At 51.3% G+C, this 26,738-nt stretch overlaps 1 protein-coding gene and 1 long non-coding RNA gene across 4 annotated transcripts in view; one reads left to right on the top strand and one right to left on the bottom strand.

Annotated features, from left to right (window-relative positions):
* Positions 1–19,485, top strand: part of ANKH (ANKH inorganic pyrophosphate transport regulator) — a 139,560-nt gene extending 120,075 nt beyond the window's left edge. For both annotated transcript variants that reach the window (XM_040494157.1, XM_040494154.1), the window contains 4 exons: positions 11,646–11,775; positions 15,078–15,201; positions 15,773–15,872; positions 17,439–19,485. In XM_040494157.1, the coding sequence (XP_040350091.1) occupies positions 11,646–11,775; positions 15,078–15,201; positions 15,773–15,872; positions 17,439–17,552 (468 nt within the window). In that variant the 3' untranslated portion in view covers positions 17,553–19,485. The remainder of the gene's footprint in view (positions 1–11,645; positions 11,776–15,077; positions 15,202–15,772; positions 15,873–17,438) is intronic.
* A 572-nt stretch (positions 19,486–20,057) lies between these two features.
* The window catches only part of LOC121042828 (uncharacterized), an 8,466-nt gene continuing 1,785 nt past the window's right edge, over positions 20,058–26,738 (bottom strand). Inside the window, exons 2-5 of one of the 2 annotated variants that reach the window (XR_005796474.1) lie at positions 26,219–26,644; positions 24,426–25,235; positions 23,152–23,270; positions 20,058–20,692 (exon numbers count right to left, since the gene is read on the bottom strand). This is a non-coding gene — a long non-coding RNA (uncharacterized LOC121042828). Of the gene's footprint in view, positions 20,693–23,151; positions 23,271–24,425; positions 25,236–26,218; positions 26,733–26,738 lie in introns of those variants that run through there. The other variant, XR_005796473.1, reaches the window with a different exon arrangement.

The following is a 26,738-nucleotide window of genomic DNA, read 5'->3' as shown; positions in this document are numbered from 1 at the left end:
GGCCGCTGCAGAATGTAAGGTGAAGGTATTTGGTATTTAAAGCATTTTAATTCTAAAGCTTCAGAGCTTCAGGCCTCCAGGACCCTCCCAGGAGGGAGGGAAAGCCAGAAGCAACAGCAGCGAGAAGGACGCAGTCAGAACCCTCCGCCCGCCGGGTTATTTTCTCTGTGACACACTGAGATAATCCGTCTCGGTGAGGTTCAGATAATCCTGAAATAACTCCTTATGCTGTTCTCACTGCATAAGTCCCCAGGAAGCACAAATCTCAAATATAGCAACAGGAACTCCGCTCCGCCTCCTCGTCCCCCCACCCGGCCCCCGGCCCCAGCCGCAGCCCCCTCTGCGGGACCGGTTGCTCACCCCGTCGGTATTGGGAGCGCCCCTAATCCCGGCCGGCACCCAGGCCCCGGCCACGTGCTGCTCTCGGGGCCTGAGGCGCTGCTGGCAGAACCACGGGCCTCGGACAGGGCGTCACGCTCTGGGCAGCGCGCCCCTTGTTCCCTCTTGCTGCCCTGGGGGGTAACAGAGCGCATCCCCCCCGTACACACCAAGAATTGCCAGTTCTGAATGCATCCCGCTCAGGGCCGCCTCCGAGGAGAGCGTGTCAGTCCTGAGGCCCTCGGCTGTGTTCTGGAAAGCTGCAGAATCCAAGCCGCTCAATAGTAAAAGCTGCCGTCCCACGGGACCTCGACCAGTCCCGTTTTCAGGGTTAAAAGTTTGGTTCACGCGAGTGACCCAGTCCCACCTTCCTGCTGCTGAACTTGCCCAGGGGCTGTCTGTCACTCAGCCATCGGGGCAGCGGACACTGCAGGCCTTATTCGGGCCACGGTACCATGCTGACCCTGTGTCTCCAACAAGGACGGCCTGTTTGGGGCTTTGTTCTGCGGGGCCGCCCCACCCCCGCGCCCGGACACTGCCTGCTCATTGTTCGCATTATCCGGGAGAAGAAAATGACCCTCTTGTGCATGGGGAGGACAGAAGGGACCGAAGGTAGAGAAACTGAATTCAGAACTTTCTCACTTGGCACCTCTCAGAGTGTCCGTGGAGCGTGTACCGTTGGAAAGCTCTGGTGCGTCATAAGCGTCTTGGTGCGTCTGCTTTTTAAGCAAGTCATGACGCATTGTGGATTTGCGGGGTTCCTTGGTTTGTCTGGGGGAACTCAGAGGAGACTAAACCAATTAAGACCAGTCCCCGAAACTCCACCTAAACCCTCATAAGAAAATGACAGTATAAAAAGATTTTTCAGGGACGCCTGGGTGGCTCAGTCCGTCAAGCATGGACTCTCAGTTTGGGCTCAGATCATGATGTCACGGTTTCGTGAGTTCAAGCCCCGCGACGGGCTCTGCACTGACAGTACAGAGCCAGCTTGGGATTCTCCCCCCGTCCCCGCCCCGTGCTCTTCTCAGGCTCACGGGGAAAAAAAATTTTTAATTAAAAAAACATTTTAAAAATTAAAATTTTATTCCATCACAGTAAAATGCACCTACTGTAAAACTTAGCATCGTAACCGTTGATGGAGTTCAAAATTTTCAGGTTTTAAGGTTTTTAGTCACTTTTCAAGTTTTAGGTGTTAAAGTTCAGTACATTCAGTTGTGCAACCGTTCCCCACCCCCACCCCCCCCCCCACCCCATCCATTTCCAGATCTCTTCATCTTGCAAAACTGAAACTCTGCACCTGTCAAACAACACTTCCCAGCCCCCCCCCCCCCCCCCCCCCCCTGGCCCTGAGCAAGTTTCGGTTTGACTGTTAACCGTCAACGGAAAGTCAAGGCTGAGTGAAGCTCCGTTTGGAACTTTCTAAACACTCTTCAAGTCGGGTAAGAATAGGAGAGAATTGAACATTGTGCAGCCAGAGGCAGTGCCCTCTGCAGGCTTGGTGCACGGCGCCCCCTGCTGGTGGGAGTGTGTGCTCCTTGCTGACAATGCAGTCTTCGCTCCCAAAGAAGCCCTGAGCGGTCCAACCAGGTGTATTTGGCAGTTTCCTTCCATCTAAGTGACAGCAGGGATGGTTTAGTTCTCGTGTTCTTTTAAAAAGCCAACTGTAAAACCCACGTCTGAGAAACGTGAACTTTTTACCGCGGCTCTGAGAGGTGCATCTATTCCCTTAGGAACGTGCTTCTGGGTAAGACGTGTCACAGCAGGTCTGACTGTCAGCAGGCCACGCTGGGAATACCAGGGGTGACAGAAACACTCTGTGATGTGCTTTTCTGAGCTCCCCAGCTGCACGGAAAACCAGGTTGTGTTTCTCTGTGTAACAGGTGCAGTTTACCCCACCTGTTTCTACCGAACTTTCTACCTGCCCGACCTTCCGGAGACCGCGCCCCGCGTCTTTTCGCTGTGTCTTACTGTAACACTCAGGACTCTTACTCTCCTGTGACGGTCTCCTCCACGGACGTGTCCCCTCCCTCCTCGGCGGCCCCCTCTTTGTCAGAGGACGGTCAGCGCCGGCCCACAGAACGGCAGCCCGGCCCCTCCGGCGATTCCTCCGGGCTTGCTCCCCGTCACCCTCTTCAACGCCGATGTCCAGAAATGGGGCTTCTTGGCCACTTTCGCACATTATGTCTTGCTTTAGGCATTTCCACTCTAGCAAAACGGCCTATTTGTTTCCCTTCAGAACCGGGACTCCCCCGCTTCTAAGAGGCATCTCGATGGAAAGCTGGGTCACGAACTGGTTTGCACTGGGAAGGCTCTTCGAAATGACCGAGTGTGGCCCAGGTGGCAGCCAGCAAGTGGGAGTGAGAAGCTGGGCCAGACGGGCTAGACGGGCTTGTGGAGCACACCTGGGCTCCAGGCTGCCGTGGCCTAATGCTCATTCATATCACACGGCATCCCTGCCTCTTCCTTCCTCACCTCTGTCCCCCAGAGTTTCCCTTTAATACTAACTGTAACTCCTCCAAATCGATCCTTCCTCCGCTCCCCCTGGCCCATGGCCGACTCCCCTGAACTGTTACGGTAGTTCCCCCGCTTCTGCTCTTGTCCCCCACCCCTAGTCGGTCCTCACACAGCATCAGAGACTGGAGGGCCTGTCAGCACGGTAAATCTGACCATACCACCCACCCCCCCACCTCCGGGGCATGGCCCGGCGCCATGACTATGGCCCACAGAACCCTTGGCGAACTCCCCACCCCACCCCCTGCCATGTGCATACAGCCAACTCTATTTGATGCTAAGAATCAAAAGCCCAAATGATGTTCCTTGGGTCTCCATCGGCTCTCACTAAAAACTCAGGCAAGATGGGCATGGGTTATCTTGATAGTGTCCCGCTTTTTCTGACAGTGTCCCTCCACCCCCAAGTAAATCCAATCAGTGTGAGTGTGCCTTCCGAATGGGGGGACACGGGACGCAGCTTCCCAGGACGCTGGTTATGAAAACTGAGTTGCCAGCCGCCTTCTGAAAGTTGCCCTCCCTCGAAATCGGGACTTCTCACATCCCGATCATGGGCACACATCGACTGGATCTGGCAAGACAGATACAGGGGTCCTTTTAATGCTAAAATGTTCTTCTGACAAAGAAAAAAGAATACTCGTTCTTTGTGGAAACCAGGGAAAAGCACAAAGAGGAAAATAAAATCAATTCTAATCTTAGCCACCTACAGATGACTCCTCTATTAATATTTTATTGAGGTCCCGGGAAACCTTTTAGGATGACAATGGCTAAGACTGATTGATCACATTGACCATGCCAAGTACTGACGGGGCGATTAGCGCATGTCACAGGCCCCCCAGCGTGGGGCCACAGATGTTCTGGTGGTCTGGTTGTCTACAGTGCTGTTAGGAGCTGGCCCCAGATTGTGAATCAACTTATTCCCCAAACTCACAGTCCAGAGCCAAGCTCAGAACCACCTCCTTGTACGCGGTATCGTTGAGGGTTAACCACTGGCTTACCCACTGGAGACTTAAACCCGATTAAAAGGCTATTGACCCTTTCTTTCTAAGTAAAATCTCCAAACAAAAATAATGCCCAGGGCTGACAATTTTAACCAAAAACAGCTGGATGAATTTTACTTTTTCTAACTGCAGGGGATAAGAATCTCAGAGTTACTACTAATCCTGATTCTTCGGGGTAACAAAGACAGCTTTGTTTTGAGTTCCTCAAAAGCATGGTCAGCAGCTTCTGGAAATTAAGTCAAACCCAGAGCTCTTGGCAATGGAGCTCCACAGATTTCTTTGTGGAACGGAATCCCCACAGGACACGGTGGAATCTCCCCAGGACGTGCAGACACGGCTGCCCCACTGTGGCTGGGTTTGTATGTTCTCGAGTTCAGATGCTGACAGAGACAACTGGCTGCTTCAAATCCCAATCCCGAATCCTTGTTCCCAGGCAGGGCAGGGACTAACTCTGCGTGACGAGGCGAGGCTTGGGAAGGACGCCCCTTCTGTGGTTCTAGTCACGTTGACTCAGACGATAGCATCGTAGACCCACGGGTGTTATTTCTGTGAGGCTTAGGGCTTCCTTCGTCTTTTGTGCACGCTATCAGCCTGTTTGAGGATTCTAATATATGGCAGAACTTTGTCATAATGTAGATCATTGTTATACAGACTTAGAAACAAGAGGTTAAATGCTGCCCCCAACACAGAACAACCACATACAGGTGAAGCCTTAGCTTAACAGGTTGCCTCTAAGGAGCCAAAGCATCATTAGAAACCATGACCATTCATGTTATAATTGTGAATAAAAGGACTGTGGCCCAGGGGCACGTGGGTGGCTCCATCGGTTGAGTGTCTGACTCTTGATTTCAGCTCAAGTCATGATCCCAGGGTTATGGGATCAAGCCCCACATCAGGCTCCTTGCTGAGCGCAAAGCCTGCTTAAGATTCTCTGTGCCCCTCTCCCCAGTTCTCTCCCTCCCTCTCTCTCCCTCTCAAGTAAGATTTTTTTTTAAAAGGGGGCTGCAGCCCAAGGGTGGTTCATTTCTCAAGAGGCTAATAACAATTAAAAGAAAAAGCCAGTAACCCCCTAAGACAGAACGTTTGTCTGGAGTGGTCTATGCTCGACTAGAGATGAATGTACCTTGAAACACAAATAAGTATTTTCAAAGTTCACAATAGAAATGTCCTAGTCCATGGTCTGGTCCTTAGAAGACTCCGTCTGTCAAATACCAGAAGAGCGGGTCATGGATCTTCTTTAATATCCTTTTAGCATTCGTTTAGATTTACAGAAGCTGTGTGAAGATAGCTCGGAGAGCCACCTCTCGCTCTGCCTAGCTCTACGAGGGCCCCTTTGACGCAGTTGTGAGTCGCGGAGCCAACACGACCGTGACTTCAGCTCACGGCTCATTCCGATTTCACCAGCTTTGTCCTCACCTCCTTCTCGTGTTCTGGGTCCCATCTGCGTGACCACATTACAGTTAGTCTCCTTTTCCCTCAGTCTCCTCTGGTCTGGAAGAGTTTCTCAAACTTTGTTTCTGTGGCCTTGAGAGTTTTGAGGAGGAATACTCACTAGGTATTGTGTGGCACGTCCTTGCACGTGGGTTTGTCTGAGAGTTTTCGCTGTTAGACCGCGCTTCCGGGTCTGGGGGGAGGAAGCCGACGTAGGCGAGGTCCCATTCTCCTCACGTCGTATCAAGAATACAGGGTATTCGGGGCACCTGGGTGGCGCAGTCGGTTAAGCGTCCGACTTCAGCCAGGTCACGATCTCGCGGTCCGTGAGTTCGAGCCCCGCGTCAGGCTCTGGGCTGATGGCTCAGAGCCTGGAGCCTGTTTCCGATTCTGTGTCTCCCTCTCTCTCTGCCCCTCGCCCGTTCATGCTCTGTCTCTCTCTGTCCCAAAAATAAAAATAAAAAAGAAATTTTTAAAAAAATTTAAAAAAAAAGAATACAGGGTATTCACTGAGTGTTGTATGGAAACCAATTTGACAATAAATTTCGTATCAAAAAAAAAGAATACATGCTGTCGACATGACTTAATCACTGTTGGTGTTGACCTTGATCACCTGGCCAAGGTCGTGTTTGCCACGTCTCCACCGTAAGGGTCCTTCACCCCACTTTCTGCAGCTGCTCTTTAGAAGGAAGCTTATGCGATCAACTTGAGGAGTAGCAGGTATGTGTCACCTCCCTGAGGCCTTATCCAAATATGTAAACTATTTGGACCTCTGTGTGGCCGATTTAGCCTTATTTGTTTATATCAGTATGGACGCATGGGTATTTATGGTATCCTGGGGGTCATAATTCAACTCTGTATTATTTTGGTGCTCACATCGTTCCAACTTTGGCAATTGGGAGCTCTTTCCACTGAGCTCCTATGTTCTTTGACATGTTACTCCAGGGTGATCATCTCGTATGTTTCCTGTCCTCATCTTAGAATAAGCCACTTCTCTAAGAAGCCCGGTTCCCTTTATTGGAGAATAAATAGAAAAACCAAGATCTGGGCACCGAGTGGGTTGTTCTATTTTGCTGGCCGCTGCCTAATGAGATAATATTGACAGTCAGCTCTGCAGGAAAAAAAAAAAAAAAAAAAAAATTCAACCCTGCAGCTGCTCCAAGGAGAACAAATCATGTTCATTGTCAGTAGTTTATTAGGTTTGTGTTCTGGTTTGGAAAAGTCAATGTCATTAGGCTCTGCAAATATTTGAGGAACACGGCCTCCATGGTCAACGGGGAGGGCGTGTTCCTAGGGAAGACTCCTCTGGCTGAACTCATTAGAATAACACTTTTCCTGAAATGGTCTTTGTTAGGTTAACTTCTGAAGCTTCTTGTTTTCTGAAACAGACTAGTCGGATCTGATCTGATCAGTACTCTTTTTTTTTAATTTTTATTTTATTTTTGAGAGAGAGAGAGAGAGAGAGAGAGAGACAGAGTGTGAGTGGGGGAGGGGCAGAGAGAGAGGGAGACACAGAATGCAAAGCAGGCTCCAGGCTCCCAGCTGTCCGCACAGTGCCCGATGCAGGACTCGAACTCACCAACCGTGAGATCATGACCTGCGCTGAAGTGGGACGCCCAACCGACTGAGCCACCCAGGCAGGCACCCCATGATCTGATTAGTATTCTTAAGGGAAGCTGACGTGCAGGTGCATATTGCAGCTTTTAGCCACCACCATACCTACTTCTAAGTTGCACATATTCCCTTCTGGGCAGTGCAGGAGACAGTCGCCTTTTTAGGGACTTGCTGGAAGGCAAGGGGCATTTTCATACTGGAAGCAGGGCAGAGACAAAGGGCCGTATTTATAAACTTGGGCAGGGACGGGGGAGGGGGGAAGAAGTGAGCATCAAGATACGTAGTGTCCCTTCTCTTTGAATAGTTACCTGGGATTGCTGAAGCCCCAGACCAGACTAACAGCGTTCTTGTTCTAGAAGACCCAGTCTAGGCTCTACGTGTGTGGGACTGAAAACCCCGAAGAGGCGCCTCCTTGTGGCATGTGACCTTGATAGGGACGTGTAAGATAGGCTTGGCACAGGTAGATACCGGATGGAGACCAGAGGGGTTCAGTGATTCCAAGTAAATGCAGCGGAACTTTAGAAATGGAGTATGAAGCCACCTCCAGGGAGGCTCTGTTAGAGATCCACCAGACCTGCACGTTTGATTTCCAAGGGACCAGAACTGTGGCCACTCGTCCAAGTACTTGATAGTTACGTAAGTGTCTCGTGTGACTTGTCCCTGTCGCTGTGTCCTCCGGACACAGATGGGTCATCTCCTTCAGAGGTTACCGATAATCTCCTCCAAGGCAGTAAAAAGCGGCCAGGTGAACATTATCCACGTGGAGAAGCAAGAGAGAGGAATTCCCTTACCGCACACGCTCGCTTGTACCGTCCTCTCTGACGGACGATCACACGCTCCTTTCTCCTCGGTTTGTTGAAACTTAAAGACCACCCACCTTCCAGTGACTTACAAAACAGAGAGGTTGGCTTTATCTCACGTTCAGATAATCACCATCACGTAAATACAGCATACCGGTGATTCTCCCGAAAGCTTAAGTTCTTCGGAGAATATGCCCTGGTTATCTGCCTCCAACCTTTAAGCAAGACCCAGGATGGCTTACCCTCCATATGCCCTAAGACACAAAGCAAGTCCAGACTTGGGGGCGATGCTCATTTCATCTTCATACTTTACAGCTTCACTGTACTGGAAGGTGTTTGGAAGGGCAGATGTCCCCCCTCTTCCTCAGGGAAATGAGTTGTGTCCCCATCCCGCGCTCGGTGTGGTTTTGAAGTTGTAATTGCGTGAACTTGCTCCCCACCGCCTCCCCAGAGCTCGCCCCCGAACTAGAGGTGTGAACTTCACCACTTCAGGCTGGCGGCTTTGCAGTGGGAAAAGATGACACGGCCAGTTGTCCAGGCCGCTGGGTAATAAAGTCTCTGAGCTCTGAGTTACTGGAATTAAGGAAGTATTTTTCCCTCCATGTCAAAAAACGGGGTGTGAGTGCTGACAGCGGGCAGTAGGGTTAAGTGATTGTATACCTGTCAGTTTTGAAAAGCGATGGAATATTCTTTCCAGACGCTGGAGAGCACATGATGATAAGGTGAAACATTTTTAGAATAGATCTTCCAAAGTATTTGAGAAAACATTTCAACATGACATGGTTAATGGGACCAGCCTAATTCCATGAAACTCAATTTACCCAAAGCCTGAAGGATCTTACATTCTGACATCTCAGCGTTCTGCTTTTACATGATGGTGATTCATTTTATAATGTATTCACCTTCCTTTTAAAGAGGAATCACTTGCACCATAAGAAAGGAAGAGAAATATTGGATGGAATTGGCAGGTCTTTAGCATTCTCTGCCAAAGTTATATAGTTACATCTTTTAATTCAGGGTTTGTTAATCAATTATACACACACAGAGTTTTAAAAAGTCGGTTCTCTAGGGATTGTTACCGACAATAGCCGTTCCCCTAGGCTGCCCACTCCCCACTTTTCATACTCCCAGGCCCCAGACCCCGCAGCTCTTTAGATGGGCTCCGACTAAGGCAAACTCTGACCGCTGAGCCTCACTCCTTCCATTTCTTGAAAAAAAAATTGTAGTTTTTCCTGGACCTCATCACTGTCCCATTTATAATTTTTCTCAGCTTTCTGTGTATTTGCCACTAACTTATTCCCCCATTTTCCCTTCATTGCAGAAACCCCATCATGTGTTCAGACCACTTTACGTACCCTATTCCGACCAGCTCCAGGGCAGATCACCCGACCCGTGGGCCTGTCTCGGCCCTCCCGGGATCTCTCCTTATCCCTCTCAGGGATTCCCCGTGCCTTTTTCCTAAGATCGATCCTGTGTCTTTCTTTTTCTTCATCCATGACTCCCTTGCTTTGCAGAGTAAACCCCCAAAGGCTTCTTGAAAAAGTATGCATGGGAAGGAAATCCTCTGAGGCCTTGAACGTATGAAGATGTCTTTTCTTCCAACACACTGGATTGACCGTTCGATTCTGAGTTCTAGGACAGAAACCAGTTTCCCTCCTAACTCAGTGCCCTATGTCTTCTAACTCTTGGTGCTAGCTTTCTACAGTCTACAGTCTACAGCTGGAAGCTCCTAGAATCTTGTCTCTGCCTCCAGCATCGTTGATGCCGTGCCCAGTGGGTCTTTCTTCATCCGCTAGGCTACATCCTCGCGATGGACCCCAGGACAGTCTTAAAAGTCTCAGCTTTCAGCTTCCAGACTTTCACTGTTCGTCTTCCTGGAACTCCTGTTATGTGAGTGTTCGGCGTCCCCGACTTGTCCTTTATTTCTGTTCTTTGAATCCATTCTCGTTGTCCGGCTCCATCTTTGTTGTAGATTTCTTCACCTTTCTCTTACTGTGACTGTGTGAATTTCTTATTTCTGATTTAATCTTTTTATTTTTCAGAAGGACTGTCTTGTTCTTCATCCTTTTAAAATAACATTTCCATTTGGTCCCTGTTTCATGGATGTAGTAGTATCTTCTCCCATCACTCTGGGAATGTCAATGGGGTAAAGTTCCTTCCCCCCACCCCGCCTCTCTCTCTCTCTCTCTGTGTGTGTGTGTGTGTGTGTGTGTGTGTGTGTGTGCACTGTGTACCTGTGCATGTGTGCCCATACACCTGTCCATCTTTCTGTCTCTGCATTGTCTGTGTTTCCTTCAAAAATTTTTTCCCTTTGTTTTAGCCTCTTCAGCTCTAAGGCCTTGCTCGAAGCCTGGTGATCCCTGGCTGTCTCCTCATCTGTACGGGTGGGCTTCAGAAGCTGACTGACAACCGTGCACGTGTGGGGGTGGCCTGTCCCCTGTGTGGGCCTTGCTGGTGGCTGGACGGGTGGGGGTGGGGGGCGGGGACTCATCAGGAGCCTCCAGTGTCAGGAACCCTGGTCTCCTCCGTGGGAGGGATACAGCTGGTTTCCTGTGTTGCAGGAACTGAGCAGAGGAAGAAGACAGGACCTTCAGTGTCGTCCTCCCTTAACCCCCCTCTTTCCCGGGCAGCACCTGCCCTCCACTGTACCGACGTTATCCAGACATGAAAGTCCAGGGCCCTGCCAAGTTCAAGGGACACCGTCACGAGCTGTGTAAGAGCAACTGTGGACAAGTTGCTTACTAACTAGGCTTTTCAGCAGCCTGCTGTTGGCCCCGCTTTCACCCCCACTTCCAGAAGGGCCTGTCACCACATTTCCTGACCCGGGGGGGGGGGAAAGGGAAGAGCTGCAGACAGCTCGCTTCTCCCCATCAGTTTAAGATAATGCCATTTTCAGAGCACCTGGGTGGCTCAGTCAGTTGAGCAGCTGACTCTTGATCCCGGCTCAGGTCATGAGCCCAGGGTTGTGGAATCAAGCCCTGTGTCAGACTCCCTGCTGAGCCTGGAGTCTGCTTGGGATTCTCTCTCTTTCTGCCTCTAGCCCCTCTCCCCGACTCTCGCTGTCTCTGTAATATTTAAAAAAAAAAAAGATGCCATCTTCTTGGGTCTGTTAAATCAGTTTACTGCTTGCCCACCTGCTCTCCAAAGGTGCACATTTTGTGGGTATTGTCTCTTATTCTCTCAACTCGACCTCGGAGAGCTCCAGAACCTATCATTAATTTAAGTGTCACTGTTTCCTTTTTCATTAGGTGTGCTGATTCAGTGTGGCTCTGTGCATGCAGAATATTCCAGATGCTTTCAGGTCACTTCTAACTCTTTGGTTAAAGCTATAAAAAATCACAGGGGCTCCTGGGTGGCTCAGTCGGTGGAGCGTCCGACTTCGGCTCAGGTCATGATCTTGCGGTCTGTGAGTTGGAGCCCCGCGTCGGGCTCTGTGCTGACAGCTCGGAGCCTGGAGCCTGCTTCGGATTCTGGGTCTCCCCTCCCTCTGCCCCTCCCCTGCTCATGCTCTGTCTCTGTTTCAAAAATAAATTAAAACATTTAAAAAAAAGATTTTTTTAAAAACCTATAAAAATCACAGTACTGAGCATGGTCACCCCGAACTGACCGAGCTGCTTAGCACAGTAGTTAAGCCGCTCACGAGAGCACACGGGTCTCCCTCACTAGCTGGGCTACCCACTCAGATGCATGCCACATCTGCCCACTGCTGGGGTCCCTCTGGGGCACTTGTGGCAAATGGGCGGGGGCCTGTGTCTGAAGGTGAGAACAAAGCAGGACGGCAGCGGTTTGAGGACGGGCGCACCATTCGCCCTCTTTCCTAGCGCCTCGGGGTCATGGGACACCTGCCCCGATGCCACGTCACTCACATGTGCCTTCTCTTAATAACCTCGCTGACTGTGCTCTCTGCCCCCAGCTCTGTTTCGTGATGTTCTGGACCCCCAACGTTTCTGAGAAGATTTTGATAGACATCATCGGAGTGGACTTCGCCTTTGCAGAGCTCTGCGTTGTCCCCTTGCGTATCTTCTCCTTCTTCCCGGTGCCAGGTAAAGACACAGAATGAAAGGAACATTCCGGTTTACCCTCATGCCCGATTCAGTCTTCCTTCTCGGGAAATGTCTGCAAGGACGTCCCAAACAAGAACAAACCAGTTTGGGCGCCTGGGTGGCTCAGAGGGTTAAGTGTCCGACTCTTGATTTCCACTCCGGTCGTGATCTCGTGGTTTGTGAGTTCAGGCTCTGTGGTGACAGCACAGAGCCTGCTTGGGATTCTCTGTCTCCCTCTCTCTCGGCACCTCACCTGCTCTTGCTGTCTCTCTCTCTCTCTCTCTCTCTCTCAAAAATAAATGTTTAAAAAAAAAAAAGCTGACACTTAAAAAAACCGAAACAGAACATAACATTTCGCAGTGGATTGGAAACGTGCAAACACATTTTATCCAGTAGGCTGAAAGTTTAAGAAACAAATCAGACAGCCCAGCCCTAATTTGTTCCTCCAAGGTCAGAGGTCGCACACATGGTAAACAGCACACCCAAAGGGACAACGTGAGCAGTCTTCGGGGCCATAGAACTGTTCCGTGCCCTGATGGTGGCGGTGGTTACACAGATCTTTGCACGTGTTAGAATTCTTAGAACTGTCTGCTCAGAAGTCAGTTTTATAATATGTTATTTAAAAAGTAACACGCAAAAAAAAAAATAGGAAGGTGGACGATGACTAAAACCTGCCGATGTACAAAGAAAGAGTAGTGCTGGAGTTAAGACTCTGGGGGCAGAGTTAGGGGCACCCGGGTGGCTCAGTCGGTTGAGCATCTGACTTCAGCTCAGGTCATGATCTCACGGCTTGTGGGTTCGAGCCCCGCGTTGGGCTCTGTGCTGACAGTTCGGACCCCGGAGCCAGCTTCGGATTCTGTGTCTCCCTCTCTCTGCCCCTCCCCCACGCACGCTCTGTCTCGCTCTCGCTCTCAAAAATAAATATTAAAAAAAAGTTAAAAAAAAAAATCTGGGGGCAGGGTTGAGGCCAGATGGCGTATGGCCAGAAAGTCAAGTGTCCACAGCTAAACACTAAGCCAGTTTGAAAATTCCCAAGCAGATACAGGAGGAGGAGGCTTACTATACGGGAGCGAGGTGGTTCTTTACGAGAGGAGCGAAGCAGGCTGCAGAATGGTCGGTGGATGTGCCGCTTCCCCCGCGACGAAGGTGTCGCCACGTCTTCGTGTCGTGTGCCTGCCCACTTACTGTTCCTAGAAGTCACCCACCAAACTGGTAACAGTGGTTGCCTCCGGAAAGCAGGAGTCAGGACCGGGAGGAAGACTTTGTGCTGCATTCCCTTCTGCACCTTTTATTTTTTTTTATTTTTTATTTTTTTAAATTTTTTTTTCAACGTTTATTTATTTTTGGGATAGAGAGAGACAGAGCATGAGCGGGGGAGGGGCAGAGAGAGAGGGAGACACAGAATCGGAAACAGGCTCCAGGCTCCGAGCCATCAGCCCAGAGCCCGACGCGGGGCTCGAACTCACGGACCGCGAGGTCATGACCTGGCTGAAGTCGGACGCTTAACCGACTGCGCCACCCAGGCGCCCCTCTTCTGCACCTTTTAAATTCTATACCAAGTGCATGTCATTAGTCAAAAATGTATGGTGCAGGCGTGACTGGCTGGCTCAGTGGGTAGAGTGTGCTGCTCTTGACCTCAGGGCTGTGAGTTAGAGCCCCACGTTCGATGTGAAGATTACTTAAAAATGTAATCTTTAAAAAAAAAAACACAAAAAACTTAGTGCCCAAATAATCCGCCGAATCATCCAGCAGGGCAGCCAGACTTGACAAAGCCCGAGTTAAGAAATGAGCCACGAACTAGAGGAGGTCAGGACTGATGGCGCCATCCCCGAACCGGGTCACAAGCCACTCCTGCTCTCAGATGTCAAGCATTCCTGGAGGCTGGGTCTCTCGGGTGTCACCTTCCCAGCTGTGGCAAAATCGGAGTGGAAGATCGTGGCCGTGGGGTGGTGTGTCTGGTCTTTGTCGGGGGCGGGGGGACCCCGGGGGAGCCAAGCTGTGCCAGGCGACCCCACCTCGAGGAGGCTGCCCCCTGCTGGAGATTGGGGCCCATATTGCTCCTTCCCCAGGCCCAGCTGGAGGAGGGACTGGGGGCCCCAGAGAATTCCAGCTGGGACGGGGGTGGAGTGGCTTTTAATTTCTCAACTCACTTCTGTGTCTATCAGTCTAAGGCCTTCCAGCCAGCTGTCAGGCCCCGGCTGTCTTTGCAACCTGCGGGGGGTGGGCCAAGCCCATTAGCATTCCGCGTGCGCCCCTGCCCTCTCGCTCAGCCAAACCCAAGTGTGCATCTGTGCTGTGTAAACACAACCCCCCCCCCCCCGGGGAAGGCAGGCAGGACACCCCGTTCGACGAGGAGGGCCGCAGAGTCCCCCTTTGAATGTATCCTGGACGGGAGTTTTCTTTCACCCCAGGAGTGAGCACGTCCCCCTGCACGAAGGTCTCGGCCCCAGCCCGGGGCTGCCCGCCCTGCGACAGACGACTAGGCCGCAGCTTCCTTCAGTCGCTTGCACTTTCAGATCGATCCAAACATCCAGGGCACCTCTTCCCGACAAGGAGTGTCTGTGGCCTCCAAGGCCAAATTCAGTCCCTGCTTCACACGTCCCTCCTTTGTGCTCAGGCCGGGCGCCCAGTTCACTAGCGTGGATGGGGAGGCGATTCGGGGAATGCACCGAGGTCTTTGAGAAACAGTGACGTGTCAAAACAAAGGGGGCACAGTTAGGGAAGGAGAAGAAGAGATGACCGGGGTTCCAGGGGCCGGGAGGGCTGGGAAGGAGATCAGGAGAGCTTCATCCTTCCCTCCCTGACCTCTGGTCGCCACATCCCCCACACAGGTGTCCTGGGAAGACAGGGCTCCCCTCATACCCACAGTCAAAACTGACCCCCGCAAGTGGCCGCTTTTCTCTGTTTTTTAGAGAAGAGAAATCAGATCGGGGCTGGAGGCAGGGCAGGGGGTTGGGGCAGGGACAGGGTGGGCAGGGGGTCCCAGGGGCAGGCTGGGCCCGGCCAAAGACAGGCGGCAGTCAGAGTGGAGAAAGGCAGGTGCCCGCACCCGGCCGTCTGGATGCTCAGGGCTGCGAAGAGGCCAGACGGGGCTATCCCAGGCCCAGAAGTAGGGTCAGGAACCCCGGCAGGGAGATACGGAGGCCAGCCCAGGGCAGCAGCAGCAAGGCCTGGGTCCTCACCAGCTGCCCGGCGACCTCGGGTAGGCTGGCGAGGCGCGGGGTGGGGGGGGGGGGGGGGGGGCAAGTCTGAGGACCGGGAGAAGCGGGGTGTTGCTGACGAGTCCTTTGCTGTCCCCACAGTCACTGTGAGGGCCCATCTCACCGGTTGGCTGATGACTCTGAAGAAGACCTTTGTCCTGGCCCCCAGCTCTGTGCTGCGGATCATCGTCCTCATCACCAGCCTCGTGGTCCTGCCCTACCTGGGGTATGCTGTCGGGGGGGGGTCCTGCGGGTCCTTCTGCCACCTAAGTACGTCTGCATTTTCACGTGGCATCCCCCCGAGCACATCTAGAGCTGGAAATGCAGAGCGATACCCTCTTTCTCTGCCGAGCCAGTAGGTGGGAGGCTGCTCAGCTCCTTTCTAGAAGAATACTTCCGGGGTCAGGCCCATTCACACTACTCACTGAGCACCTGCTGCGGGTGGCAGGCAGAAGGGGAATAACAAGAGGGAGGAAGGGAGTCGTCACCCCCCACCCTCAGAGTCCCCGTCTCTGTGTGGAGACAAGGGCAGGAAGGGCTGTGGGCTCACGAGCAAGGGGGACGTGGCCCGTGGCCCAGCCAGCAGATGTGGAGCCAAGACCTTGGGGGGGGGGGGGTGGCTCGCCTCAGGGCTCCAGGTGCCCTCCCACAGGCGGGCCACTTACTAGGTGCAGCCCTTACCGGCGGATCTCAAGTGCAGTTGGTTCCTGTCTCGTCTGCTCTCCACTGGGTCTCCACTCTATGTGTGCCTCAGCACGGCTTCAACGGACAGATGGCCTTTGTGTTCTCATCCCCAGGGTACACGGAGCCACCCTGGGCGTGGGCTCCCTCCTGGCGGGGTTTGTGGGAGAATCCACCATGGTTGCCATAGCAGCGTGCTACGTCTATCGGAAACAGGTGAGCTGGCCGCGAAGCCTCCCGAGGTGTAGGGAGATCCGAGCGGCTCCCAAGGGCCCGCAGCAGGAGGCGGCAAGGTGGTGGCACCCCACGTTCATCCCCTCCCTCCACTGGGTCCACACTGCTCACCAGAACTCCCAGGCCCCTCCCGTGTGGGTGAACCTCATGGCCAGAGTATGTCAGCCCTGGGTCAGGTTCAACAACAAGGGGATACCTTATGATGCTATCATGTAGAGGATTCCTTAAACCTGCCTTGTTTCAAAAGGCAGCCGTCCTGCTCAGGAGGGACATTGAGGACACAATCCTGCATCCTAGTGCTGCCTCTAGAGAACTAAACCTTGTAGAAACTAAATAATGCTTTGACCACACAGGAAAATGCCGAAAAGGTGATTCCCTTTGCGACCGATCCGTCCTCTGAATCCTTACAAACTACGACTTGATCACTGTGAAAGTCTAGAAAATGTTGGGTGATCTCCCCACTCTCTGCCTCTGCAAATCCCTTCCCCTCTTCAACCTGAGATAACATGCCACAGGAAAGTCTTCCTAGCTGCCCACCACACACACACACACACACACACACACACACACACAACGTACTCTGTTACCAGGTAATTCGTTTATCCTGCAGGGTTACCTGTTTGAAGGCAGAGTCCTAAGATTATGACCACTTAGGGAGCAGGAGAGTGAGATTAGCCAGGGAAAGGTTGGGTAGAGGAGGGAAAGGGGCCAAGAATGGATGTCCCAGGCTCACCAGTATGATCCCCCAGCCACGGCAGCTGGGTGATGAAGGCGGACATTGGCAGAGATTTGGACCCAACCTAGGTCGGGGGTTTTGCCTGCAAGTGAGGTTACAGCAGAGAGAGGCACCGAAGTGACTATAATTGTTGAGCGTTTCATTTGAGCTGATGAAAGAGGCGAGAAGGGACCAGAAGGCCCATGGGTTGTGGGGGCAGGGTCCTGGAAGGAGGGGCCAGACAGTGGCAGGAGGTGGAGGACCAGGCCCTTGAAGCTGGCGGGCCAGTGGTGCGGAGGGTGTTAATAAAGACAGGGTCTCCAGGGAGCCGAGAATGGCGGAGGGTGGCTCTGGAAAACCTGATCCCCAAGGAGAAGAGGTCAGGGCATGGGGAGAGGCCATTTACTGCAAGGCGGGCAGTGCAGTCACCAGGAACTGGGACAGGCGACGAGCAGGGCAGGAGACAGACACAGACCCGGGGCTGGCCTACTCCGAGAGCAGGGGAGCCCAAGCTCATCGGAAGGGAGAGCAGTCGGCAGGTGGTGGAAGGAGGAGGCGTGGGGAGGGGCTGCACTCAGCTGACGGTGCGCTCCCGCTCGCGGCCGGGAGGGGGCAGACGGGGTTCCCCGAAGCTCCTAGCGGCCCCCCCTCCCCTCCCCCCCGCCCCAGTACCCGGAGATGCAGCCTCGGTGAGGTCACCCCACCATAAACCAGACCCAGGTCTGCCGCGAGGGCCCCCACACCCCCGCCCCGGAGACCCTGGCGGCCCCTCCCTGCTCTGCTGCGACGGGGCCCTGTCCCAGCCCCACACTGACGCGTCTTCTTGGGTCTAGAAAAAGAAGATGGAGAACGAGACTGCGGCCGAGGGGGAGGACTCGGCGATGACGGACATCCCGCCAGCAGAGGAGGGGACGGACGTCGTGGAAATGCGAGAGGAGAACGACTAAGGCCGGGACGCAGAGCAGGGGCGCTCGAGATGGCTCCGCAGCATCGTCTCCTCTCCCGTCGTGTTTTGTTCTGTTCTTGGCTTTGGTTTTGGTTTTGGTTTTGGTTTAACGGAAGAGGCCTTGATTGGAAGGTTTCGTGCAAACTCCCGGGCACACTGGGTATGCCCGCCCTGCGGGGGGGGGGGGGGGGGTGGGGGGGGCCCCGACGACGGTCTCCGCCACCGCCTTGTAAAAAACCAACGGAACAACCGAGTTCGCGCCCCCGCTTCCCGAAGACGCGGCTGCCTCGTAGAACGGGCCGTCTCCTCCTCCCTTGGACAATCTCCACTTGGAACCAAAGGACTGCGGCTGTGCCATCAGCGCCCTCGCCACCACTGCCCAGCAGGCCAGACTTGACCCCGTCCCTTTGCATCTCTCTTAACGAATCAGCAGGTTACAACTCGGCTTTCTTGGATCGGCTTCCCAGGAGCAGGAGCCCGGCTGTTACACAGAGACGTGGCCCCCGAGGCCTCCGCCCTGCAGCCCGAAGCTGTCTGCCACACTCGTGCGCGCGGGGGGGGGGGGGGGGCCGCGACAGGCTGCGGCCTGGAGTGGCCGTTCACACTGAGGAATGCACCTGTGAACGCGCTGCACGGACGGACAGACGGACGGGCCTGACCTCCTCCCTGTAGGAAGGTTCGCGATGCCAGGGGAGTCGCGCGGACTGAACGATCGCCTTTCACCGGCATTGTCCTAGGTTTGAGCGAGCTCCCGCGTTTCAGACCCCGCCGTGTACATACATGAGCTAACTTTTTTTAAGTTGACTGTCACAAACGCGCATCTCGAAATTTCAGCGTCCTCCGGCATGACTTTCCCCGAAGGCTTGTTTCTCACTCACCTTTCCTGAAGATGGCGCTAGAGCAAGTGAAATGGAGCATTCTAACTTCGCGGTCTTAGTTTTTACAGTGAACTGAAGCTTTAAGTCATAATCTAGCATTCTAATGCCAGGTTGCTGTATCGTAACTTTTGAAGTAGATTCATTACCTGGCTCCGCTCCTTTTAGTCATAACCTTGCGGTGCAGGTAATTTCACGCCACACGATAAAACATTTTATAAACGATAGCAAAGTCACTATGTGATACTCCCTGAAATGACACATTTGAAATCCATTCAGTGCAGTATATTTTTCTAAGTTTTGGAAAGCGGGTTTTTTCTTTAAAAAATTATGGACACAGTTCACTAAATTCTTGATTTAGTCAAAATTCTAGACTGAAAGAACCTAAACACAAAAATATTTTAAAGATATAAATATATACTGTATATGTTATGTAATTTATTTTAGGCTATAATACATTTCCTATTTTCGCATTTTCAATAAAACGTCTCTAATACAATACGGTGATTGCTTGTGTGCTCCACGTACCTGCAGTTGAAACGTATTGTATTGTATCTTCTTACAGTTTTACAGAGTCACTTGTATATAAATGTGAGGATCAGTAGATGACAAGAGAACTATTTTTAATTCTGGGTGGGTGACGGGTGTAACTGGGATCAGCTGGCATAGACAACAGTGGGAATGGAATACTTTGCCGGAAGGGCAAAAAAGGAAAAAGGTGAGCCTTTTGTGTTTATTGTTTTCAGTGCTGTGTAATCATATTGTTCCTCATTAAAAAAAAAAAAAAAAAAAAAAAAATGTAAGGGCAAGTCAGCCATGACCATCGCAGGGTTGCATTCACGTTTCTGGACAAGTGACCCTTGGGTGTGCCCACCATGGGGACAAATCTTCATGTGCTTCCCCCGAGCGACTTTTCCTCCATATATATGAGTGCTGGAAATTAAGATGCACAGCCTTTGGGTGGTTTCAGGGGCAGATCTGAGAAGACGGGGGAAACGTCTAATTGTATCAGCTTTTTAAAAGTACGTGACTAGAAAATTAAACAGCAGTATTTTTTAACACGTGTGACTATTTCATGCTTGTGGGCCTGGAGCTTAAAAATCAAATTGAAAAAGCCACCTCTTCTAAGTCGGGGAAAGATCAGCTAGAGACCCTTCGTTAAGCACCTAAACGTGTCATTTAGAACTTTAGAGATTTCGTCGGTGATGAACATTCACGGCCATAAATGGGCCATTTCCATCTCAGAGAACACGGGATGATGCCCCAAACCCAGACCACAATGACAGAGATTGTGCAAGATGTGTCCAAAAACTGCTGTCTGGAAGCACACCATCCCTCACATGGTTCCTTCACTCGGGCTGCTTAATTCGCGGCCTAACACACGCACTTAAACTTGTAAGGCAAACCCTGATGCTTGCAGCTTCCTGGCTCTGTGCTGACCCACAGAGACAGGAAAGGTGGTCAAACCAGAAAGGAGAAGACACTTCTCCTTCCTGCTTTTTAGAGTAAGGAGGGGCACACATTTGACTCTGCCATCCAAAAAAGAGTTCCCCAACGCAGGTTTCTTTTTTATTGCAAGTTGCTCAGCTGACATCTATAGAAGGGTGTGGTGCCCACGTCCCATGTCGAGGACCATGAAAAGACCTGCCGTGACTTTCTCCGTGTTGGGTGACTTGTAGAAAACATACAATCTAAAGCCTTTTTTAACGTGAATGCTGAGAAGTGAGTTAGGGCAGCTCAGTGCAGTCTTTTTATACTGAGGGTTTTCTCTGTGCAAACCCAGGTCAGAGCAGCTCCTTTTGTGGCCTCCCTGCTTTTTTGAGGGTCATATGCCGGGTCATTCTAAAATGCAGGTGTCGTGTGCTCTGTTCCGCTTGGAGCTTGGTGGCACTGGACATCAGATGCCCAGGAACTGAGCACCAAGGACCAGGTGAGGCTGGCTCCGGGGAGGTCATGATAGGGTTGGACCTGTCGGCCGTGAGGCTCAGGATGTGCTGACAGGTCTGCTCAGTGGCCAGAACCCCTCACCTGTTTGGGATTCTTAATTTGGGCACGAGAGGCTATTGCTTGACATCACTGGGTGCAAGCCGGGGCCCGGCCCCTCGCTGCCTGTGTTGGGCTCGTCTTGTTTGTGTGTTAGCCCTGGCGGGTGGTTTGGCTTTGGAAATGTCCCCGGGTGGCTGATTCCGTCAGAAAGAGTAGCTTCCACGCTGGTTCAGGATGTATCAGATTGGCCAAGTAAAGCTTCGGTATGTGCTCTTAGTTTCTAGAAACAAAACAATTTAAAGACTCAGTAGTTCTCTGACTAGAGTTGTTTTCCTTAATTCAGACTGAAGTGGGAGAGACCAAGAACCAGTGTTGCAAAATAGGAAGTATTTATGCTGTTGTACTTAAGTGACATTATCTTGAGAAATATGTTCCCGTTATTTAAAAAATCTTTCCACTTCAGGGGCGCCTGGGTGGCTCTGTTAGGTTGTCTGACTCTTGATTTCGGCTCAGGTCACGATCCCAGGATCGTGGGATCAAGCCCCGCGTCGGGCTCCACGCTGAGCATGGAACCTGCTTGAGATTCTCTCTCTCTCCCTCTGCCCCTCTCCCCCACTCGCGCGCTCTAATATAAAATGTTTAAAATTGCTACTTCAGCTGTGTTTCAACCAGCCACAGCTTCTGGCCTCTTATTCTGCAGGTCAGCTGACCCCTGAACTTATGATGAAGCTTTCAAAGTGACGGACAGACCAGAAAAAGGGGCCTTTTATGTTCTAAGTCCTGCCACTTTTTTGTAACCAACATTGCGATGGGCAGGGCTTTATGAGACAGGGCAGTTTGTAGTGTTGAGACCTGTGCGTTGCAGCCAAGTCCATGAAACCCGTCGATCCCACCTGCCTTCCGTAGACAGCTGTCCTCACGCACAGCCTCACACACCTCTTTCATAAAAAGCGTCTGAACCAGAGAAAAGCATGTTTTTGAGCCACATGTTTGGTAAACATTCGAAAGGCTCCCTCTGTGTGGTTGAGCCTCTATTTCTGTCATTTGAAATAGCAAAACATCACATGACTCATCAGCTGATGTAACCACATGTGAAACAGGATGTAGAAGCAATCTGAAGACGAATGTACGAAAAGGCCCTGCCCTTTCGAAGGCTACACCTCTGAAGCGAACTACGCCAATGTTCAAAATGAGCGGAATTTTATTATGTAATCAAAATAACCCCAAACTCCGCTCAGAGGTCAGAAAAGAGGGGTGTGTGTGTGTGTTTGTGTGTTGATCTCAAAAGAGAAAAATGATGGAGAAGAGATGGTGAGAGCTTGTTCTGAGCTGACTTTCTTCTCAAAAGGGAAAGTTCGAACTGTTAGCCTCTGCTAAGCAGAGCACCAAAGGTGGAACTCCTAAGTCATCATTCTTTTTTTTTTTAATGCTTATTATTGAGAGACAGACACAGAGTGTGAGCCAGGGGAGGGGCAGAGAGAGAAGGAGGCCCAGAATCTGAAGCAGGCTCCAGGCTCTGAGCTGTCAGCACAAAGCCTGACGTGGGACTTGAACCCACGAACTGTGAGATCAGGACCCGAGCCGAAGCCGGCTGCTCAACTGACTGAGCCACCCTGGCGCCCCCTGAGCATTCTTTTTTTTTTAAGTCATTCTTTGCCGAGTCCTACTGGTTCTGAAAGATTTTTTCCCTGCTTCATTTATAATCGGCCAGGTCTCCAAGTCTGTGTAAGATCTATGTGCTTGTGTAGATGGCAGTTGGCTACACATAGATTCAGCACATTTCTTATACTGCACCTCTTTTTGAGTTAGGTTACAAAGCTTAAGTGCACCATGAGCTTCCACAGTCCGTGCATGTAAACAGAAATGCAGAAGAGGGGCGCTTGGGCGGCTCATTTGGTTGGGCATCTGACTCTTGATTTCGGCTCAGGTCATGATCTCAGGGTCATTGGATTGAGCCCTGCATCGGGCTCTGTGCTGAGTGTGGATCCTGCTTGGGAGTCTCTCTCTCTCTCTCTCTCTCTCTCTCTCTCTCTGCCTCTCTCCCTTCCTTGCACTTTCTTTCTTAAATTAAAACAAAACAAAACAAAACAAAACCTCACAAGAGGTTCCTACCCCTTCCTGTGTCCAGAAGTGGAAGTGGTTTCCTCAGGTTAAGGAAAGCTGGAGACAGACCAGCTTAAGATGATATCATTCACTGTCTGTCTTCATGGAAATTCAGTGGCATATGGAGATTGATTGGCACCATAAAGTTGAGAAGCAGACGTTCTACAGCCATGAATCGGGGACAAGAAATGGTGCATTTGGAGCTGGGACACATCACGGCCAGGTGGACTCTGTTCCCTGAAGCATGGGGCCACAAGCATAGGGGACTCACACTCTGGATGGATCTGCTATGAAGGTGAAGTGCAGACCACCCTGGTCGAACAAAGGAGGCACCAGGTACACGTCTACACGTCGCCCAGCAACCGCAGCCAGGACCAGCTGCCACAAAGCAGGCACGTTCCCCTAGCAGTGCCACATTCACGCTTGTAGAGGCGAATCCACAGCAACTTGTGATGTGTTTGGTTTGCTTAGTGATGTACGGAGAGGGCAGATATCGAAAGCTGAAATGACCAAGGAGCTAGTCGGAGAACTTCGGAAACCTTGCCAGAGCCACCCATGAGTTCTGTTCCAGACTCACAAGGCTGTGCTCATTCGTTGAAGGACAGCTTAAATGGCACGACCTTCTACATCACTCACCCCTTTCTGGCCTCACACTCATCGCCTGCACAGTAGAGGCTTGGGCCATCACTGCTAAGGCTCCTTCTAGGGCCAATACTCGGTGTATGATCTAGGATTTAGAACCCCGGTACAGGATCCTGCAAGGAAAGGATAAAATTACCTCCTTTTTCCTTTCAGATCTCAATGTTCGCAGTGATCCCGGATTTTTTTTAACAAAATGAGGTCTCCTGGGAGTCACTGCACATGTGCTGTGGCTTCCAGTTTACCAGCTTTTCGATTTCACATCAAAATTGTGGGTTTAATTGAAACCGATCACATCAAAATATCCGTGTAGCCTTTGATTAAAACTGACCGCAGAGGTCAATATAAAATACACATTGCCCTTGAACAATGGCTATATGTGTATTTCACGGACATAACTTTTTGTTAAGGGCATTTACATATGCTTTTCTTTTTTGGTTATTTTCGGGAGGGCAGAATTTATGCTCACGTATTGTCAAATAGTTTTCATACTCTAATTTTACTTTAAGTAAAGCTTAAAGTTGGCATGTGACTGAGATTGCTTTTCGTTTCTTGATTTTCTTATTGGAACCATCAGTCTGTTTATAGCTCCCAAATTACATGATTTCCTAATTCTAACTACATTTCCCTTTTCTGTTGTACACGAGGCATTAAAATTTTGCCCTTCACCCCGGTAGCTAAAATCTGTAACCACTGGCATATTTCTTTAAAATCCCTTATTTAAATATGACCTATTGCTTCAAATTGTATTCTATATTAAAATGAATTTTTGGGGTGCCTGGGTGGCGCAGTCAGTTAAGTGTCCGACTTCAGCCAGGTCACGATCTCGCAGTCCGTGAGTTCGAGCCCCATGTCAGGCTCTGGGCTGATGGCTCAGAGCCTGGAGCCTGTTTCCGATTCTGTGTCTCCCAGTCTCTCTACCCCTCCCCCATTCATGCTCTGTCTCTCTCTGTCCCAAAAATAAATAAACGTTGAAAAAAAAATTTTTTTTAATGAATTTTTACTTCCCATTATTGCAGTAATAGTGAAAGTACTTCTCTGAAGTACTCAGCTTCTCGAATGGGGATACCCACCATAGATGGGCATCAGGAAACGAAGAGGGCCAGAGCCTGAAACCCCCTCCCGCCCACATCTAAGGCATCCTTGTTCTTACCAGTCTTTATGTGAAAAGCATTACTCTCTTTAAAATGGAACGTCTTAACTTAGAAGAAGGATGGCTCTCATGCTTTAAACCTCCCGTGAGAGATTATAGAAAGGGTTTTATTACGTACCTGTCACCGACAGGGTTGGAAGAATCCCACCGCCCTGCCCGAGACTGTCTTCTCTTCTGCGCAGCTTTAGCGTGTGTCTTTGGGTTAAAATCCCAGATCTCAGTACTACTTCTACTATGCTTCCCTGTTACTGCCTCTTACTGTTAATTATCCCAAACCGCACACACCCACACCTTATACGATGGTAGCAAAATTCCAAAAGGTTTACCCTTGTGATAAGCGGTTTGGATATAATTATAAATGTGATCTACTGGGCTTTTAGGTTAATATCATGGAGAAAACTATGCCCTCTCCCAAACTATCCTTTTCAATACTCTTAAAGGCAACATTTGAGTTGGGGGCAAGGTTCACTTTGCTTATGTCTTTAATCCTGCCCACAATGAGCTCCAGGCTTCTTCCTGGACCACACAAGCCAATAAATACTGTGCTAATTTCCCAGCTCAACATATAGGTCTTTGCACAAAAAGAAAAAGAAAAACCAGGAACTGGGAGTCCTCATTCTATCTCGGCTGCTTATTAGCTTTGAGTCGGGCAAGTTACTGGATGCCTGTGGGTTGGCCGTCTCTGCTCTAGAACGAGATCTTGTCCAGTTCTAGCCTAGCGCGACATCAGGATTTGCAGAGTCTGATCAAAGGCAGTGCAGGCAGACGGAGGTGCTCGTGGGCCAGGCTTCCAAGTGGCATGGAACTGACTCAGCCGGGGAATCTACAAACACTCCTGCCGGCCTGCTTTCAGTAGAGACAGACTACCACAGCGTTCATGGAACAGAACGACAGCCAATCTGGTCTTTGGTTCAGATACTCCGGATACCTTTGCAAAGACCAAAATAGAACGAGCACAACTGGTGCCCGACTTTACATTATACTACCCACCCAACCCTCAATCTGATTCGTGTAAAAAGCTCTCTCACCGGTAAAGGCAGGTGGCCCAGGAAAGCCGGCTGCGGTCAGCTGGTCTCCCCCAGCCCCAGACACTGTTAGGACACATGCTCACAGGCGCATTCGTCAAAAAGTCAGAAGTGGTTCCTCCACCGTGCCGGGCCACGCCACATCCTAGCTCAGCGGCTTTGCCTTTCCCCAGACACTGCCCTGCCCACCTTCTGGCCTGCCCCCGCCCCCCGCCCCCACCCCACAACTGTGTTGAGCAGTGCTATTGAATTCTGCCCTCTTAGGAAAAGACTAAAAATGGCCCCCACGCCCCAGCCTGCTCCCACCGAAGTTGAGAATCCAGTTCTACATGCTCTCGGGTGACCTAATCTGGGCCTGTTTCCAGTTCCAAATACACACTGGTGATGCCCAGAGCACTTTTTCCAGCCCAGACTTGCTCCTGCGCTTCAGACCAGTCACCTCCCAACCTCTTTCAGAGGGGTCCCAGAGAGGCCTTGGCCTTAGGCCCCTCCCTGCACACTTTCTCCCCACCCTCCCCATGCGTTCTCCTGACTTCCATCTAGGTGAGTCACACTGTCACCCACCCAGAAGCCTCCTCCACGCCCCACCCCTCCTTCAATCAAGCCACTGACCCTGGAAGCTCTTTCTCCTACTACCTGTCACATCTGTCCCTCCTCTGCATCCTTAGTCCCTCTGGCTTAGCTCACACGCTCCTGGTCACCTCAGGTAGCCTTCAGGCTCATGGGTCCTCCTGGACTGTGGGGTGAATGACGCCTCCTGGAGTTTTGCAGTGCACAACCTGCTCAACCATTCCTAGCAGGCTGACCACCTCCCCCTTGCCTTTCCAGGCTAGCCCTTCCTCTCACGCTAGGCATTGGGTTGCTATAAGGAGGACCTCACACTTACCTGGGTGGGCACCAGGCCAAGCCTGGGCTACGTGTAGTAAACCGGGCCCAGCCAGAAAGGAGGACGTTAGCATCCAATGAGAAGCAGCATCACAAGATGGGAACTCGTGCAGGTGGCCGGCCTCCCGGCTCCAGGTGTCTTCATGCCTGGCCTCATTCCAAAACCTGTTCCTTCTTTCATCCTCACCCACCGCAAGGGCATAAAAGAACCCAGATACTTAAACAGGTAATTTGTAGAGATGGTTTCCTTGCAGAATTGTACTGAGCCCTTCTCCTCTTCAGCGCTGTGTGTGCATCACGTGTGAGTGTTGGGTGGGCGGCGGGAGATCCCTCGACACCTTAAGCCTAGTGATAAGGCTCTTCGGAGACACGGAGAGCGCCTGAAATGGGCCCCTAGTGGCGGGGGTTCAGAGCTCTGGTGTCAGATCTGCCAGAAGAGAGAGCCAGAGGGGAGGGGGCACCGGGGCTGGCTGGCACATGCCAACTTTGACAGGGCAGAAGTTGCAAAGCCTCTCCCCTGA

This window comes from Herpailurus yagouaroundi, unplaced genomic scaffold, assembly GCF_014898765.1.
Source record: "Herpailurus yagouaroundi ecotype Mexico unplaced genomic scaffold, PumYag 29, whole genome shotgun sequence".
Lineage (NCBI taxonomy): Eukaryota > Metazoa > Chordata > Mammalia > Carnivora > Felidae > Herpailurus > Herpailurus yagouaroundi.
The sequence above is the reverse complement of the archived record's forward strand: the minus strand, read 5'-3'. Positions and strand labels throughout refer to the sequence as shown.